Below are 18,367 nucleotides of genomic sequence, written 5' to 3' on the forward strand. Positions count from 1 at the left end.
AGCTAGGCTGGAACTGAAAGATTCCTCAGAAGAAACACAAAAATGACAGTTGGCAATGGGCCTCAAAGTCAATGCAACAACTGCATTTAAAGTTGATATATTTTACATATCAAAGTCTCTTATTAAAGGGCAAAAAAATATTGATACTGACAAGGTATTCATTTTTCAAACCTCAACCAACTCCAGAAAGAATTTAAAAAATCATTCAATACAAAAAAAGAGGGGCAAATTCTGGCCCCTCTTGGCCCATTTCACATGCTGCCGCTTGACGCCAAAGATGCATTCATACTGCATGCTAAAGAGGACAGGCAGATATCACAACGGCCTCCTCGGCATAAATTGCTTCAATTCTCTGGGCTGAGTTGATCCTGACTAGAAGCAAATTGCACAGATTAGTCAACAAAAGCGAATTAGCTAATAATCACGATAACAAATCAGAATGCGCATACACCTCACTCTGCCTATAGACTAAGGGTAAGAATAGGCAGTGTCCAGTGTATCATGAAGCTCTATGACAACTTCATAAGATATTAGATCATAAATTACTAAGAAGGACCGCTTTTATATTCCACGTCCAGATAACTTGCAGAAGTATACTAAAACCAAGTCAAATAAGGAAGGGGTAGACCAGATTCAATTGACAAGAAACTCACCGTTGTATGAACCAACAGATGGGCATTTGGTCTAGTGGTATGATTCTCGCTTTGGGTGCGAGAGGTCCCGAGTTCGATTCTCGGAATGCCCCAGTATTTTAATTTTTATGCAAAATTTGAAATGAGTGACTAGATCACACTGAAGCAGAGGCACTGGAATAATGAAGCAGATCAGGTAAGATAGTTTGCAGTTGTGATTGCAGTAGCAAACTGCTCACTCCTCAGAAGTCAACTCAGGTTGCAGTGCTAAGTATTCATAATGCAGGTACATTTTTATGTAGATCAAACTTATAGATCAATTGCAAAACTAATAAGATAAAAAAGAAAAAAACATACAAAGAAAACATTTATATCAAAAGGACCAGAATGAAGCAACCAAACTAGGGGATTATTGCCAGAGCCACTCTTTGGGAGACCAAACAGCGTCAGTTTGTACTAATTCAGGTCAGACGAGAACCACATCTTAATACATAAAACAGATCTAGCAGACTAGCACTCCGTAGAAAACTACCTTCATCAGGAGCAAAATGATACTGTGACTACATGCCTATCCAAACTGTCCAGCATATTAATGTAACAAAACTAAAAGGTATTCCTAGACATTTTATCTTCACTGTGGCCATGAGACATCTAAGGCCCATGTTAGAATCCAAAAACTTTGATAAATGTTGCCACCAGGATACATTTCTCAATAAACAATGAAAGAGATTTAAATCTTATTACCTAAAGGATTGTTCTGCTAGCACAAAGAAGCAAAAAAATAACACATATAGTTGAAGGAGACCAAAATATAAGAATTGCGATTCTAGGCAGTGTTTAGGTAATTGTAAGATCTTACTGTGGAAAGAACCAAGTAGTCAAGACATAGAAGTACAAAACACCTTCCCCTTATAAGGTGGACAGCATCTTGTACTCTTCCCTTTTTTTTTTTGGTTTTAGAAGAAGGGTAGCTGATTATACCTGGAAGCTTTTATCACAGACCGTTAAAAGTATCACAAACAGGGCATTTGGTCTAGTGGTATGATTCTCGCTTAGGGTGCGAGAGGTCCCGAGTTCAATTCTCGGAATGCCCCATCTCTGGTTCCTGTATTCTTTTTTCTTCTTCTTGCTTAATGAAATTTTATATTTTATACAGAGAACCGGGACCATAGGTAAACAAGGAAAAAGCTAGTATCTTCTGAAAAGGTCATTCAAAAGTTGCTATAAGACTGCTTAGGTCAGCTAGTCACATGCTAACTAATGCAGCACATAATCTTTCCCAGACCAGAATAAACTAAAACATGAATTTAGGAATGACAAAAGAACTTAGACAAAGCCAGATGAAGATGAATATAATGAAAGGCAAGCTATAATCATACAGAATCACCGATCACGAAGCAGGTTAAAGTAGGATCTTCCTCTTCCAATTTGCAGTTAATTATCTACACAAATCAGTTTCAAGAAATTCAAAACAAGTGAACTTCCAAGAAAGAAGTGCACCCAATTTAAAATGTGTGAATCCTCATAACTGAAAAATTTTCCTTGAACAGAGAGTGTTAGGGCAGTACTACATGCGTGAGCATAAGCCAAAAGGAGTCTTCCTTGATGAACAGTATCCCATACTGCTAGATCAGCAGAATATTTCTGCAGGACTGAAAGACAACTGTCAGATCTACACAAACATGAAGATTTAATGGATCAGACAAATGAATACACATTAAACAAATGAAGTCCCATAAACAGGGCATTTGGTCTAGTGGTATGATTCTCGCTTCGGGTGCGAGAGGTCCCGAGTTCGATTCTCGGAATGCCCCAACTATTTTTTAACTATTTTCCTTGACTCATTGGGTCAATACATACTTCTACTAAATGCAGAAACGAGGATAAATGAACATTGAACATACACAAACAGCACACAGAGAAAGCACCCCTAAACAATAGCTTGGTATGAAAATTACTTCTTGTTAGTAGCATTTGGAAGTACAGAATTGCAACAATTATGCAACTGTTCCATCAGTAATTCGTTGCTATTTTGTTGCTTAAACCCTCCTGGAAGAATATTTCGACTATATATTAGATCTAAGAAACATAAGATTGGAACAAGGGTGGATTATTTTCCCACGTCATTATTCAGCACTTAGTGCAACAATATGGTATCAATATACCAACAGAATGTAAAGCAGAGCCTGCTTTTAAAATGGATAATTTTACTCGGATCATTAAAAATATGAATATGGGAAAGGAAGACAGGTAGGAAGCTAGAAATAAGCCTTCTAAGGTCAAGCACACTGGCATGTACATCGATCTCAACATATCAGTGTGCTTTAACAGTGTTCCTCTGAGATCAAGAAATCTGAGTTTGATCACTGGATGCCCCTTTCTTTTAATTCTTCCCTCCAAGCTCATTGAGCAAGTAAAGATTCCTGACTCTGTATCAACTAAAAAATGCAGTATATATTCCATGAGATAAGAGTATGTTTAATGAAAGGTGGCTTTAGCATATCAAATCAATGGATAGGTCACAGTTAGAGCACACCTTCCAACTGCAAAGAAGAAGCTCCATTCTTTCTAAATGGCCACTCATACTCAGCTGATCAATGTTATACTATTTTTATTTTTTTTTTTATTATTATTATTATGATTGTTTTTTTTTTTTTTTTGGTGGGCATGGGGGTGGGGTTGTCTGTGCAAACCCTCCTGGAGAATGGAATAAATCTCAAGAGAGATCTGTAAGTACATGAGCTTTGAGAAAACATGGCACATGGGGCAGGTAAGAGCTTATAAATAAAAAATCTCTGACCACCCAAAGTGAACATTACAGAGTAGAGACATCTGTCATTGTTTGGGCATTTGGTCTAGTGATTCTCTCTCCGGGTGCAAAAGGTCCAAGTTCAATCCTCTAATGCCCCACTTTCTTTTATCTTCCTTTTCCTCAACTCATTCTGTCAACACATACTTCTAACTTAAATTAAATTAACTCAGCAGGATCAATGGATGCAAGCAAAAGAAACATATTTCTTTTGGATAAGTAACAAAGGAACATATTTACACACATCAACATAAAAGAAAGAAGTTAACAGCAACTGCTTGCTGCTTGCAAGCTCATTCTTCTGTGAATGTACTTGTCGATAGCAATATGCAGTAGATGATAAGTGTCTACGCAACTAATTTATCTCCATTAGTGTTATTTCTTGCCAAAACTTTCCCAGAAGAATATTTCATCTGTAGATTACATCTAACATGTATGTGCTTGAATAAGGGCACAACATTACGAACCTAGGCATAAATAATGTCTGACCATACAGGTTCACTCCAACAGAACAGAAATGAGTCTCATCATCAGGGCATTTGGTCTACTGTTATGATTCCCACTTTGGGTATGAGAGGTCCTGAGAGTTCAATTCTCGGAATGCCCCAACCTTTTATTTTATTGTTCTATTTTCGTTGACTCATTGGGTCCATACATACTCAGATGCTATGCAGAATAGGATAAAGGAACAAATGAATTAGCCACAAACAGAACATAGAGAAAGCATGCACGGACAACTGTTTGCAGCCCCTGCCTTTTTTTTCAAGTACTTCTTGTTAGGAGAATTAGTTATACAGAAGTGCAATGGACAATGGAAATGATACTGATCCACCACTAATTACTCTTATATTCTGGCTTAAACCCTCCTGGAAGGCAGAACAAATAAGCTATAGACTGGATCCAAAGAAATATGGGCTTAGGAATAGGGCATGAATGGGCATGAATAAACTATAATCAAACACCCTGGCTACATCTTGACAGAAATAAGTCTCATAAACAGGGCATTTGGTCTAGTGGTATGATTCTCGCTTTGGGTGCGAGAGGTCCTGAGTTCGATTCTCGGAATGCCCCCATATTCTTTTAGTTGTTTTGCCCAATTTGTATGTTAAGTTAGTGGTTAAACATCATAAAGTAACCAGAAACTGCACATCCAGATTTATGGAGGCTACAAAAATTCAATTATTTTGAAATAGTGTTATCAAGAAAATTTAGCAAAGCTCAACTTCTAGGAATATACAATTGATCTATGCTTTAAGTTATTGGTAGATTATTGCACACACTGTAGTTCCTCAATGAACGATCATCTTAGAGAGATGTAAACTTTAAAAGACACCATACAGGAACTTAAAAATTGAGCATGTGAAAATCATGGAAATGCTCAATATTATCAGCGACAAATCTGGGCATTTGGTCTAGTGGCATGGTTCTTGTTTTGGGTATGAGACGTCCCTTCCGGCTCAGAACACCCCCATCTATGTTTTTGCTACCCTTCAATGCATGAAGAGATTAGAAACGTCTTATCACATTTCAGTGCAAGCAAATACTTTCAAGCTAAGATATGAAGTAATAATGAAAAATGAAACCCACATAGATGCAAATATGCATACATACACACGATGACAAACTTATTCCAAACAAAGCCCAACAACAATCAAGTCATGTGCTCACATCATTAGTGAATTATATTTTCTCATCAAAAGAAATATTGTCCATGTTATCAAGTAGAATTACCCCAAGGATCAAATATTCCAACTTCTAGTACACCGTCAGCAGAAAGGAGATAATTGTACTTGAGGATTTAGAGAACATTACAGCCTAAAGACTGAGAATGGTATGCGAACTGAGCAAGAGGAGGCTAATCAATTGATCATTTGGTCTAGTAGAATAACAGCTAGCTCAGTCTGTGACCTGTCCATTCTAGTCTGAGAATGTCATCTACTTTTGAGTGCTCATCCCCTCAGTTCAATGAACACTCAAATTTGACAGGGAGTCAACTTGTCAGCTCCAGCTAATTCTCGATGGTTTCATAACGCATGCTCAATGATCGATATATACGAATGAAGGAACTATCTAGCACAGGTAAATGAACGCGTATCAGAATAAATGCCAAACAACAAGATATTTTACCGACATTCTCATTACCCTGGAAGTCAACAAATCAATCAACCATATCACGGTTAGGAAAGTCGACATTTTAGAACAGGCAGAGCAACACATGAACCTTCTACTATCTTTAGACAAAGGCAATCCGAATAAGTCCCCCATCTGGTCAGACGACACCAATAAAAAGAAAGAAAAAAAGAAAAAAAACCCAACCAAGAGAGCAAGCCCCCGAAACACCCTCTTACCAGATACCTCCATGGCCTTGCCTCTTCTTTGCTGCCGTCGGCCATTGAATGACTGAACTCCGTGACTCCATTTCCGAAGTCGAAATCGCTGATTGTGGAAGAAACGGAAAATCAATTGGTCAATCCCAAGCAAACGCCAATGAAACAAGAACCGCGGAACTAACTTCCAGGTTCAAGATCATAGAAGAATGCCACTCTCCACCTTCTCAATAGCTCAAAAACAACGTACCCATTTTCTTCCGACATTGCGCACACACGCAGGAACGCGTCAGAGCAACAGAACTCCAGAAATTAGAAGCTTCAAAATCAGCGCAGGAGTCGAGAGGAAACGCAACGAACGTTGGGCTCCTCAAGACTCGGTCTCTATTGTCCGCCCATCTTCAGCATCCGCCAATCATATGTGCGGACGAAAACGACCCAGGAATCAAAAGACAAATTCCAAGATGTTCGAGCTTGATCAAGATCGCAAAGCGCAAGAGACATTTGGGTTCCAAGAAAGCAGGAGGAAGGAAAAAATAGGAGCAAAGAAAACGACAAATTCACATGAATTTTGGGCGTGGCATGGCAACGCAACGAGCACGGTTCCCCGGGAAATGCCCATTGCTCATCTCTCTCGTTTCTTCTTCCTTCTTCTTCTTCTCTGCGATGCGAAAGGTTGAAATTTGAGCGAGCGGAGGGAGTGACTCGATTCCCGCTAAAGATTAGCAAGGAAATTTATTAATATTATTTTCCCTGTATATACTTTTTCTCTTTTTCATTCGAGGGTTTGGAAGTTTTAATTAAGAATGATTAAACGGTTCCCGATGAATCCTAAACGGCCGACATTAATTCTTTCCCTGGGAATGTTTGTGCTCCAGCTCCGGCTCCAAGCATATATTTTACCTTAAACCTTCCTCCAACAGAAGAAGAAGTCGGATCCCACTAGGAAGCTAATAGAATAATTGCAAGTTATAAGGAGGGAAAAAGTTATCAAAAATTCTAAATTATGTTCACTATAATACATTTATTTCAAACTTTTTTATGACAAAAAAAATTTCTAACTTATAATCGCGTAACACATTTATCTCAAACTATTTTTTATAATACCAAAAACCCTAAATTTGTATTTGTGAAACTTTTACCTCAAAATTTGAGGTAAATTGTCGCAATGATATAAGATTTTTTATGTTACAAAAAATTAGGTAAATATATTACACATGTACAAATTTAGGGCAAATGCGTTATATGGATACAAATATGTGACTTTTTATGTCAAAAAAAAAGTTTGGAATAAATGTATCACAATGGATATAGTTTAGGATTTTTCATGATCTTTTCCTTTTATAATAATATGAATATAGGGATTTTGTTAATAAGTGTCCTCCAATATACTTGGTTCAATATTCAAAGCATCAACTGTGCATAAACAAGCATAATCGACGTGTTAACATCCATAAAATTTAGTTAACTGAATACTTTACAAGTATCCGGCCACTCGTCAACACAATTTTATTGTGAAGTGGTGTATATTTTAAAATTGCAAAACTTCAAAGCTAGAGTGGAATTGCTTCCTAATAGCTTTTATAAGCCATTCTAGTTGGGAGGAGTTCGACAAAAAATATCACATGAAAAGTTGCAACGCATCTTTTAACAAAAAATAGCCGTAACGAAAAATTTGTATCGAACAAGCTCAAAATAAATCCCTCAACAATTATACAATTATTGAGACCTTATATTTGGGCAAGTCTAATTGACCCAAAGCTTATATTCGGCTCTGTTTCACTGTTTGGGAAAGGCTTTCTCAAGGAGTTTGGGGCCTAAGAGTCAAATTTTGGGTACTTGGGAAGATCTTAAGAAACCACATTGAGGAAAAGTGAGTTTTGGGAAGTTTGAAAGTTCAAGATAGATAACAAATGTTTCATTACTAAAGACATGAGCCTAAGCACCAAAGACTGGTGCACATCCTTTGTGGACATGGGCTTGAGTACATGGGACTTGAGATCGAGTGCATTTGGGATCAAGTACTATCTTTATGGATTCGGGCTCCAGTGACGGGGCATTGGCATGAACACTAGGACTTGGGCAAGTCCTTGATGGACTCAGGCATAAGTGTCAAGGGCCCGAGGTTGGCCTCAATAGACCTAGGCCTAGGCACTAAAAACTTGGTCTTGAACGCTGGGGACACGTAACCAATATTGGGTTTCCATGTCTAAGTAAAGAGTTTTTGGTCCAAGCATCGATATTTAGTAATATATTTAGAAAATGCTTTTTGATTTTTCTGAGAAAATTAATTTTGAATTTAAGCATAGGTTTTCCATTGATTAAGAAGTGGCGTTTGGTTTTGGTGAGTCAACGGAAAATATTTTTTAGTTAATAAATTTTTTTTCCCAATCAAAACTTAAATTCAAGAAAAAATATTTCCATTTTAAATAATTAGAAAGCATTTAGGGCTAGGTCCCCAGAACCCAAGCTTGAGACTCCAATGCCTTGGCTTGAGTCCATCTTGGTCATGCTTAAGACCTTAGTTGTTGGGCGCAGGTCCAATGAGGCCAGCCTTAGTGCCCGTGCCTAGGACACTAGACTTAGTAATATCAAGATTGAGCTCAAGTCCTCAACACTCATGCCAAGGTCTATCAAGGCCATTTTTTTTAAAAAAAATAAATAAATTTCATTTTATTTGTTCCTTCTTCCTCCATCGGTTGCCAAGTCTTGGCAACAACCACAAGCGTAGGTTGATGAGGGCTTACCTCAACATATGCTTGCAAGCTCAAGCCTCAATCGAGGTTGGTGAGGCTCAGGCTCCCCATTGAGTTTGGCAATTAGGGGTGAGCATCGATCCAAGGTCAACCTTGATCGACCCAACCCTACCGGTCCTAGTCCAATTCTTAGAGAGAACGGATCAATCTTTGATCCTAAGATTTTTGGACTAGTACCGTGTGGGTTGATCCTTGGTCCAAGGAGTTTATGGTCGGTCCAACGCGGACCAATCCTAAATATATATTTATTATATATAATATATTATTTATAATTTTTTATATAAAGAAAATATTAAAATAAACGGTGTCAACAACATTAAATAACTATTTAGTGAGTAGTTCAAGTAATTTTACATTATTCTTTAATAACTTAGATTTTTAATGTCTTTTACGGCGTCAACAATCATAATTTACAAAAAAGGAAAATATTTTTGTGAGGAGTCCTCATGGCGTCCAAAAGGGCATAAACAACTCCTTACAACATCCCCATCTAATACTCATTCTCTTCTGTCTTATTTGTCTTATTAGTCTTCAATTTGCCAAAATCGAGATAAACAACTTCTACGCTTGCCACTCAACACTTGCCTTGCTTGCTTTGGGTCACTCGTGTCGCTCGTTGTTTGATGCTCAGTTGGCTTGCTCCTCGCTCGATACTCGATGCTCACTCTGTTCGATGCTCACCCCTACTTTGCCTTTTGTAATATATGGGTTTTAAAACAAGAAAAGAAAAGAAAAGAAAAGAAAAGAAAGGTTTGAAAAGTCAAAAGGGAGGCCGAAAGAGGTATGTGGAACCTTCGGCTGGGCTTTAAAAAGAGAGAAAGAGGGAGAGAAAGAGAAGAGCAGCGGGCGAGAAACAGGGGAAAACGCGAAACGGGGAGGAGAAAGAGAAAGAAAGGAAAAAAGAAAAAGAAAAAAAAAAAAAAAAAAAAAAAAATTTGGCGCTTATGGTCGGGCACGCCTCATCAAGCCGACTCAAGAGTGTTTTGTAAGGCGGTAAGAAAGTGAAGCCTTTAATCACTTACTTGAAGCAATCGCCGCAATTAGGGCTCAAAATTCGGATTTCTTGGGTATTTGTGTGGCAAAGCCCGATTTTTGAGTCGTTAAGCTGTATATTTTTTTTAGAAATGATACTTTGGGACATTGTGAAGCTATAGCATCTTTCAGATCGTGATTTGAGCTTGTGGTTTGTTCGGAACTGAATTTTGAAGTTGGAGGCGCAATCCGGTACGACGTGCGGACCCCTCAAGTGCCACAACTTTGGCCAAATGGACACTTAAGTGCCATAACTTATGAAAGGTACACTTAAGTGCCAAAATCGGAGTAAAATAGATCACTTGAGTGCCACTCCAGGCCAAAACGCCAACGTGGCGTTTTTCGCCGAAGTGCGCCCAAAAGCACGTTTAATTTGCACGCGCGTAGCCAAAACAACGTCGTTTTGGATTGACGTGGAAAAAAATAAAAAATAAATTAAATTAAATTTAGTTAAAATATTTTAAAATAATAATTTTAAAATTAAATTTAGTCAAAATATTAAAAAAATAATTAAAAATTTTAAAAAAAGTTTTAAAAAGTTTTAAAAAATTTTAAAAAAAAAAAAGGCAATGGGGGAGGTGGCTGGGGCCCTCGGCGCCGCCACGCCCGTGCGGGGAAGGGCCGGTGACGGCGGGGGAGGGTCGGCATTGGTTCTTAGGCCCACGGCGGAGGGTCGCGACCACTGGCCCCGTGGCCGTGGGCTCACGAGCCTCGCCGCTGGATCGGGCGAGGCTCGCGAGCCCTCGCCCGCTGGATCTAGGCGGGCCGCGAGCCCCGCCGCCCGGATCTGGGGGCTCGTAGCCTCGCCCAAATCCGGCGAGGTCGGCGGCCCTCGCCGGCCGGGCCAAGGGGCCCAGGTGGGCGGCGGCCCTTGGCTCGGCGGGGGCGAGGGCTCGCAACCCTCACCGCTTGATCGGGGTCGCCGGCCCCCGGCCGAGGGCCAGCGACCCGGCCGACCCTCCGTCGTCGGCCCTTCCCGATAGCGGCGGGCGGCGGCGGTGGCGGTTGAGCTCTCGGCCGCCACCCACCGTTTTTTTTTTTTTTTTTTTAATTTTGTTAAAGTTTTAAAATTTTAAAATTATTATTTTTAAAAATATTTTAAGTAAATTTAATTTTAAAATTATTATTTTTAAATATTTTAACTAAATTTAATTTAATTAATTTTTAAAATTTTTACCACGTCAGCCCAAACGACGCCGTTTGGCCACGTCGCGTTCAAAACGACGTCGTTTTGGGCGCGCTTCTCGAGGAAAAATGCCACGTTGGCGTTTTAACGAACTTTGGCGAAGTGGCACTCAAGTGATTCGTTTTTTTCAAATGTAGCACTTAAGTGTACTTTCGTAAGTTATGGCACTTAAGTGTCCTTTAGCCAAAGTTATGGCACTTGAGCGTTCTTTTGCCAATGTAGTACTGTAGCGAACAATGGCTTTGAGTCTCTTTTTTTGTTGTTTTCGGTACTGTTTTGGGGCAGCTGAGTTGGGGTTGTTGTTGTACGTTAAGAGAGCTTTCTAAAGACTATAAGACGGCTTGAAACAGAATTTTGTGGAGGGATTTATGGCGTGATGAAGTTGGCGCATGGGCCGCGCCTAGCTGAAAATGATGGGTTTATGGTAAATTGTGAGCTTTTGGAGCGTCGTAGTTGATTTTTGGTTTTTCCCAGGTGAGTGACATTATTTATTCTTTGTATTTTAAACTCATGTTTTGGGAAACATGGTTAATTAAATACTCTATGAGTTGACAAAAAAGCATATTTTGTTGTATAAAGCAAGATCGAGCTATTACTGCCATTTTTGTGATTTGAAGGGAGTTATATTCCGACTTCGATTTGAATGGTTGTTTGAAAAGTGATTTGTGAAATTCTTTGTGAAAGAATCTTGAAATGCTTTCAAGAATGCTTTGATATTTATATATCGAATTTTGAGTTGTGATATGACTTCCTTTCTGATATTGGATTACTGGATATTGTGATTGGTAGTTGATGCTCAATGTCGTTGTGGACCCTGAGGGGTGTGTGGGTATGCGCATACTATTCTAGAATATTCTTGTGGGCCAAGCCACCGACTAATAATAGGTGGAGACCTTGCCAAGGGAGGGATCTTGGTCGTTTTGTCACGGACGTTACGCGTGACCATGGTTAGACATTTTAGGATGAATTGATCAATGGAGTAGACCATTGACGTGTAATTTGAGTTTGGTCGATGGAATGGACCATCGATATGATTTGATGAGATTAATCAATGGAATAGACCATTGATGCATGTTTTACGAGATTGATTAATGGACTCGACCATTGGTATTTTCAGTATTCGAGTTATGATTTGATATTATGATAAAGTGAGTTATGTTTGTATTTTAAAATGTGTATAGTGATTTCTCGATCCGCATAGAAGAAATGTGTTACTCAGCGAGCCATGTAGTTCACTCCTCTCATCTACTTGTTTTTCAGGTTCTTGACGAGTCACAAATAGGCGTGAGCGTTCGTTCGGGGAGAACTTTGTGGTGGAAATTTTGGGTATGGCTTATGCATAGTTCATAAGTTTATAAGTTAGTCTTTGTAGAAGGTTTATGTTTTGATGTCTGTGGATTATAGATATACTCTGATATTGTAACCAATTGCCCATTTTTGTCAAATATATATATGTGGATGTATATATGTTGATATCGGGTTGAAATTTTGGTTACGTTGAATCGAGGTGTGACACCTTTCTTAGCTGACCTCACTTGTTATCGAACCCATTGGATCGGTCTGATCCTTGGTTGCCATTTCAAGGAGTACAAAAAATGAAATAAAAATTATTGGTTGGTCCCAAATTGATCTTGGAACCGAACTGAGCCTATTGGATTTGTCCGATCCTTAATCGTTTTTTCAAGGAGTATTAAAAATGAAATAAAAAAATTATCGGTTGGTCCTGATTAACTTTAGAATCGATCGAACTCACTAGGTTGGTCCGGTCCTCTTGGTCCCAAACTCAATAAGGTTGGTCCTCGATCACAAAAATTAAGGATCAGCACTGTGCGGGTTGGTTCTAGGGTTAGGGGGTGGATTGACCCAATCTGGACCATGCTCACCCCTATTGGCAATCACCAAGGTGCAGTAATTGGTGGAGGATGAAGGAAAAAAAAAAGAAAGAAAATAAATAAATAATTTTTTTTTTAAAATTTAAAATAATCCACACCAACATGGCCATACACATATGACGGTGGCGTCCATGTCACTAATGTCTACCAAATGAGATTTGTTTGATGAAAATATTTTTCAATTTCATTTTCATGTCTCAACCAAATATCAGAAAAATATTGAACATTTTTTCTGATTTTTTTATAAAAATATTATATTTTGGCGAAATAAATGAAGCCTTAGAAAAGCATTCCCTTTTTCCCAACCCTTTCTTTATCAAAAGTAGAAACAAAGACAAATGTGGTTTAAACGCAAGATGATCCACAAAAGCAAAAGGAACTCCTCCGCCAGACACGACAGAGAAAGGAAACATCCTGGAAACAGCGGCACCTCCGTATTCATTCATCATCTTCGCTGGGTCATAAACCCACGCACGCGACCGCGACGCTGCAATTACATCGTTACTTTCTCGCTTCCTCCTTGCAGTGCGGGGAGCGTCTCTCTGTCGTCGTGTTGCATGCATTATTGCCTCTTCTGAAATCGCCATTGACATCGTCACCTGAAGCTCTGCACTTGCCACGTACGTACTTTCTCGTTCTTGAAGCGAGTCCCTGCATAACTAGCTGTTCATTTAGATTCTTCTCCCTATTCTCTCTCTCTCTCTCTCTCTGTCTGTGTGTCTCGTTTTTGCTCGTGTTGTGTGTCCGCAGACGCGCAAAGAGACGACGAGCGTGAAGGCGAAGAACAGAGAGAGAGAGATGGGTATACTGGTGACGATCTTCAATGGGGTTCGTCTGTTCGTGTCGACCCTGTGGGATCTTCAGGAAATGCGCTTCTCCAACATCTTCGACGACGTCAGCTCCGTCGCAGCTTCCATTATCATGACGGCTGTCTCTTGCGTTTTAGCCGCTAGACGACTATGAAGAGAAGAAAGGTCCTGCTCTGCTCTGCTCTCTTTCTCTCGTCCTCTTCGAGGTAGGTAGAGGAAGATACGTATATATCAGTGTACATTCAGATGCTAATGATACTTAGTAATTTAGTATCTCCTCGTTATTTCCGGAGATCCTCTAATTGATTGGAGTTTGTCAAAGAACGCCCCCTTCTTAAAGTAGTCATTAGCACTAGTGTATCGAAAATCTCTTTATTAAGTATTTTATTTTCTTCCTTTTGGCTGATGTATAGTGATTATAACTGTTGCTATCGGGGCACCTTAACATGCCAGTGCTTCACTTCGCTTCAATGTAGTCCTTAAATTCGGAGCAGACAATGGTCGTTGAAGTTTCTTGAGCCGCCATCATTGATGGCTTGAAATGTTCATGGACGCCATGTGTATGTAGTGGCAAGACAGCGACGACGGCGATGCCGCATCGGCACGTTCGTTTTTTCTCGGTAATTTTATCTCTTCATGTCGTGAAATTGCCCGAACAACTCAATATCGCGAAGCTTGCACGAGAACTCTTACAACGATATCTTAGAAACGTTTAAATAAAGGTAGGTGATTTTTTCAACAAGAAGGAGGAGTTACGAGATTGATCGACAAGGTGGGAAAGTTGAAATTGGCGGGCAGTGTTCAAAAGGGTCCATCGCGTTTCACTTTGAAAATAGTTCAGTGAGCCAAATTTTGCAGCTTCAGCTTTGCAAATGGAGGATTTCCTATCTAGTGCAAGTTTTTGCATTGACTATGGAGAATATTTCCCCATATATTCAATAGGCCGTCAGCTTCCTATTTGTTCAAACCTTTTATACTCCATTTATTTAAATATTGCATTAATTTCGGTAAGCCGAAAAATGAATTAAACATCAGCTTTGGGCTCTAAAATCTCTCGATCGGGTTTATCAATCAGACGCGGAGAATTAATCTCTGCTGTGAAGTCTCCGTCGGAGCCAGCGCAAAGCCTCGAACAACATATGAACTGTTGGCCCCTGGTTGAGTGACCGTCACTTGGTAATCGCCATGAAAGAGCGAGGCCTCCAAGGCACCATCCGGACCAGTCGTGCCAGACAATACCTGCCCACCCCCGCCCCATTCCTTCAACAGCTTGTCAACCACGTCGCCGGTTGGCAAGTTGCGGAAGTTGTTGTCCGTCAGACACATCCGGTAACACCCCTCCGGTTTCCACGCTGTCCACAATACTATTCCGTTGATCTTTGGATGAGCGTGCGCCTCCCTCAACACCTGCTCTAAGTACATTGCCTTCTCAGACAATGCACCAGAAAGGATTTGTCAAGATTACTACTATCCAATTAAACTTTGGTGACGACAAAAGATGTGAAATCCCTCACCTGATTTTCTCCACTTTGCACGTCGACCTCGGTCAACCACATTGGCAATCCCAAAGCTCCAAGAGCGTCAATGGCGGATCTCATGTAAGGGAGGTCGGGCACATTGAAATGACCCTGGAGTCCGATGCCCAAATTCCCACCGCCCGAAGATTGAATGTCTTTTATCTTCTTGGCATACGCAGTAGGCGAAGCTACCGTGTCCCTGCTATCCTCTATCGTGTTATATTCATTCAAAAACAAGGTCGTCGAGGGATCAATGAACTTGGCCGTTTTATAAGCGTTGGCAGATGCTTGTGGCCCGAGCCTGCTCTCAAAGAACGAGAGGTGAATGTTTTCATTGACCACATCCCATCCGTTGAGCTGGCCCTTGTACCTATACATGATAGAGTTTATCCTATTTGTGACGGCTTTGGAGAGCTGGCTCGCCGAGAGGGAAGGGACCCATGAAGGCTGGTGCCCAGGGTGTTCCCACAGCACGGTGTGGCCACGGACTGGTATGCCGTGTTGCTGCGCGAATTTGAGCAGTGCATCTGCTGCCGAGTAGTCCTCCTGGCCTTGGGACGGCTCAGTCGTGTCCCACTTCATTTCGTTCTCGAAGACCGTGACAGTGAATCTGGAAGTGAACCAATTTTGGTATGCAGTGTTCGTCAGGATGTTTTTGTTTATGGCACTACCAAATGGGAAACTCAGCTTATTTTGTACGATAGAGATGGTGGCATTAGCTAGAGGCTTGTCTTGCTTGTCCATAACGTGGATTCTGACCTTTCTTCTATGTTTCTGTGAATCATCGAGCAACAAGACCAAACATCAGAATAGCTTGCAGTCGCTATGGCCAGATAATTCTCCAATCAGATTGAAATTTAAACCCTGTGAAAGACCTTAATATCCAAAAAATATGGCGGTACTTGTAACTAAATTTTTACCTGCTCAATGCTTTGCTGGTGATGTGTTCCCCACTCTTCTGTTGTGAACGGTTGTAGAGAGACGCTATCAACCCATATCTCAGCCGAGGTGTCTTTGCTCTGAGAAATTAAGCAACTTTTAGTACCTCTAGGAATGGAAAAAAAATTGAAGAATGAGGAGGCTTTCACGAGTAACCGAGCAAATTGCATAAGAAGCAACATCAGCAGTGCATCCAATTAGGAACAAAGGAAGCCTTTGAAGTAGTCAAAAAGGAGTGAACACAAAGATTCAGTCACCTCGAAGTAAAGCTCAGCCGGCCCAGATTCATCAACAGTGAGTCCACCCTTGATCATGGACCAGCAGTTGGATTCAGCTATAACAGCACCAGCATGTTTGAACCCCCTAATCGTCTTAAAAACAGCCCGTACCAAGATTTTCCCCTTGCTCACCTGCACCCACGCTGCATCAAGGTCGACCCCGGGACACAGGTCAGCACAAAAGTCAAGTTTGCAATGTGAAAAACTGTCGCGTGAAGCTCAGTCATCAGACTTTGCCGAATCATGCTTATGCAGAATAGAATTAACACGTCCTTACGAAATTTAATATCCAGGCAACCGAGAAAGAGAAAGGAAAAAAGTACCAGAAAAAGTGTAGAGTTTGTCCTTGTTCAAGTAAATCTTCTGGGAGATACTGTCATGTGAGTCATTCCTGCTATGAGCCACAACGAATTTGTTTCCATTAGACACTCTGTGCTCCACTTTTGCATTCCCAAAGGCGGACCATGCTCTTAACCCACGATTCAGCTCTGCGTTCTCGATTATCCCTCCATTGTACTGAGGCTTTTGAGGGAAAGGCAAGCACTGAAAAAGAATCAAGCAAAACGAAAGCTCTCAGAATTGAGCTCCAGTCAGGAAGACTACTACTACGATTACAAATTGGTGGATGGAATCAACAAGCTTGCCTCAACACTGGCTGTGTAATCATATTTTAAAGCATTGGCTCCAAATCCTGCAGAGAATAAAGCAATATCTTGTCACTTCCTGGGTACAGACCAAATCGCAGTAAATGGCGGAAAAATGCATTTCAGCATCTGCGGTTTATCGTAGAGGCCGAAAGAATCTCTTATGAATAAATAATTTCAAGCAGCAGCATTGCAAAAAGTCTGCTATACACGAAAAGCCAAAATCAATTAGCTTTGAGTCTGTGTTGACATTATGCCAGTTAATTCACATGAGTAGAATTAAGCAATCACTAAGCATATGCTGCATTATTTTTCAGCGTTTGTATATTAGAGTAGCAGAAAACATATAACAAGTGTGATCCTATTACTTAAAAGTCTTTCTCTTTTCCCTATAAAATACTACAAAAATACAATGAAACAAATAATTAGAGAAAATCTTTAGGTTGCATTTCGTCATTTAAATTTCTATATTTATAGATTGAATTTATATTATAAAATAGAATTAAATTCAAACATATAAATAAAAATAAGATTAAATAAAAAAATTAATTGCTATTTTTTGTTATTTTGTATTTCTTATATTAGAATTCAAATATTATTTATATTGAAATATAATTTAAATTTTGTTAATTTAAGAAATTTGTTATTAGATAAAAAAAAATTATCATTAAAGATATTAGAAATCATATCAATATTTATCTCATCTCTCACGTGGCATAATATATTCAAGGGAAAATTCCAAATAAGGGCATGAAGTGCCTTCATTTTCTTAAATAATGGCTTGAAATGGATATTGTTTCAAAAAATGGCTTGAAGTGGCTAAATGGTCTCAAATAAAGGTCCAAAGTGAAACTTGTTTCAAATAAGGGCATAGAGTAATCATATCAGTTTCCAAAATGTTCTAACCTCTCAAATCGAAGGGCGTTTTCATCTTTTAACTTAATGTTTTCTATTTATTTATTTTTCTTTCTTTTTTCCTAATATTTTTTCCTTTTTCCCCTTCCTTTTGCTAGCCATGGCGAAGGTCGTTGGACTTAGGTGAAGGCAGCCCCTACGTCGTCGGCAAGAGGGTTCCTCGGTAGATCTGGCGAGAGTAGCCCTCGCTAATGTTGAGTAAGGGCAACTCCCATTGGCGTCGAGCGAGGGTCGCCAAGCTTAAGCTGGCGAGGACAGCCCCTCTGTCCCCCCCCCCAAGCATCAAGCAAGGGTGTTCCTTACTAGGGCGTTGAGCGAGGGTTGCCCTTGCCTATGTAAAATGAGGCCGCCCTTGCCAGTGTTAGGCAAGGGTCGCCTCACCTAGGTTGCCCCAACCTGGTGACACTCACCAAATCCGATGAGGGCAACCCTCACCCTCGCCTAAGGTGGATGACCTCCGCCAGCCATGGATGGCGATGGTCGAGGGAGGGAAGAGAAAAAATGAAAAAAAAATAATATATAATTTTTTTGACCAAAATACACTTTCTTCGATGGCTAGAATAGGCATCGGCCGGCTAGGCCCTTATTTGAGATGATTTGGCTAGTTTAGGCTCTTATTTGAGGAGATTTT

The 18,367-nt window shown here is 40.1% G+C and overlaps 1 protein-coding gene, 1 long non-coding RNA gene and 4 other non-coding genes across 7 annotated transcripts; 4 read left to right on the forward strand and 2 right to left on the reverse strand.

Moving 5' to 3' along the window:
• Positions 1 to 65: 65 nt before the first annotated feature.
• LOC104418656 lies at positions 66 to 6,556 on the reverse strand. 2 transcript variants are annotated; one of them, XR_005546398.1, is made up of 4 exons: positions 6,019 to 6,556; positions 5,790 to 5,877; positions 2,012 to 2,304; positions 66 to 806 (listed from the first exon to the last, which is right to left on the reverse strand). It is a non-coding gene; the product is annotated as an uncharacterized LOC104418656 (long non-coding RNA). The 2 variants fall into 2 exon arrangements; XR_005546399.1 differs by having other exon boundaries at positions 66 to 372; positions 654 to 2,304; positions 6,019 to 6,538.
• Positions 674 to 745, forward strand: TRNAP-UGG. Its single transcript has one exon. It is a non-coding gene; the product is annotated as a tRNA-Pro (tRNA).
• TRNAP-AGG lies at positions 1,655 to 1,726 on the forward strand. Its single transcript has one exon. It is a non-coding gene; the product is annotated as a tRNA-Pro (tRNA).
• TRNAP-CGG lies at positions 2,375 to 2,446 on the forward strand. Its single transcript has one exon. It is a non-coding gene; the product is annotated as a tRNA-Pro (tRNA).
• On the forward strand, positions 4,441 to 4,512 carry TRNAP-UGG. Its single transcript has one exon. It is a non-coding gene; the product is annotated as a tRNA-Pro (tRNA).
• A 7,798-nt stretch (positions 6,557 to 14,354) lies between the features above and the next one.
• LOC104420480 (endo-1,4-beta-xylanase 5) lies at positions 14,355 to 17,752 on the reverse strand. The gene is made up of 7 exons (XM_039302461.1): positions 17,728 to 17,752; positions 16,822 to 16,889; positions 16,501 to 16,720; positions 16,157 to 16,320; positions 15,881 to 15,979; positions 14,958 to 15,734; positions 14,355 to 14,868 (listed from the first exon to the last, which is right to left on the reverse strand). Exons 1-7 carry the CDS (start codon positions 17,750 to 17,752, stop codon positions 14,515 to 14,517), a joined length of 1,707 nt encoding a protein of 568 aa, XP_039158395.1. The 3' UTR covers positions 14,355 to 14,514.
• Positions 17,753 to 18,367: the final 615 nt, after the last annotated feature.

Source organism: Eucalyptus grandis, chromosome 9 (assembly GCF_016545825.1).
Source record: "Eucalyptus grandis isolate ANBG69807.140 chromosome 9, ASM1654582v1, whole genome shotgun sequence".
Lineage (NCBI taxonomy): Eukaryota > Viridiplantae > Streptophyta > Magnoliopsida > Myrtales > Myrtaceae > Eucalyptus > Eucalyptus grandis.

Excerpts from the sequence above, each read along its gene's own strand:
- LOC104420480 (XM_039302461.1), bottom strand. The coding sequence starts at position 17,752 with ATGAAAACGCCCTTCGATTTGAGAG. Across the intron at positions 16,890-17,727 it reads AACGCCCTTCGATTTGAGAG|ATATTGCTTTATTCTCTGCA; the intron begins GTTAGAACATTT and ends GGAAGTGACAAG. Across the intron at positions 16,321-16,500 it reads CAAACTCTACACTTTTTCTG|CGTGGGTGCAGGTGAGCAAG; the intron begins GTACTTTTTTCC and ends ACCTTGATGCAG.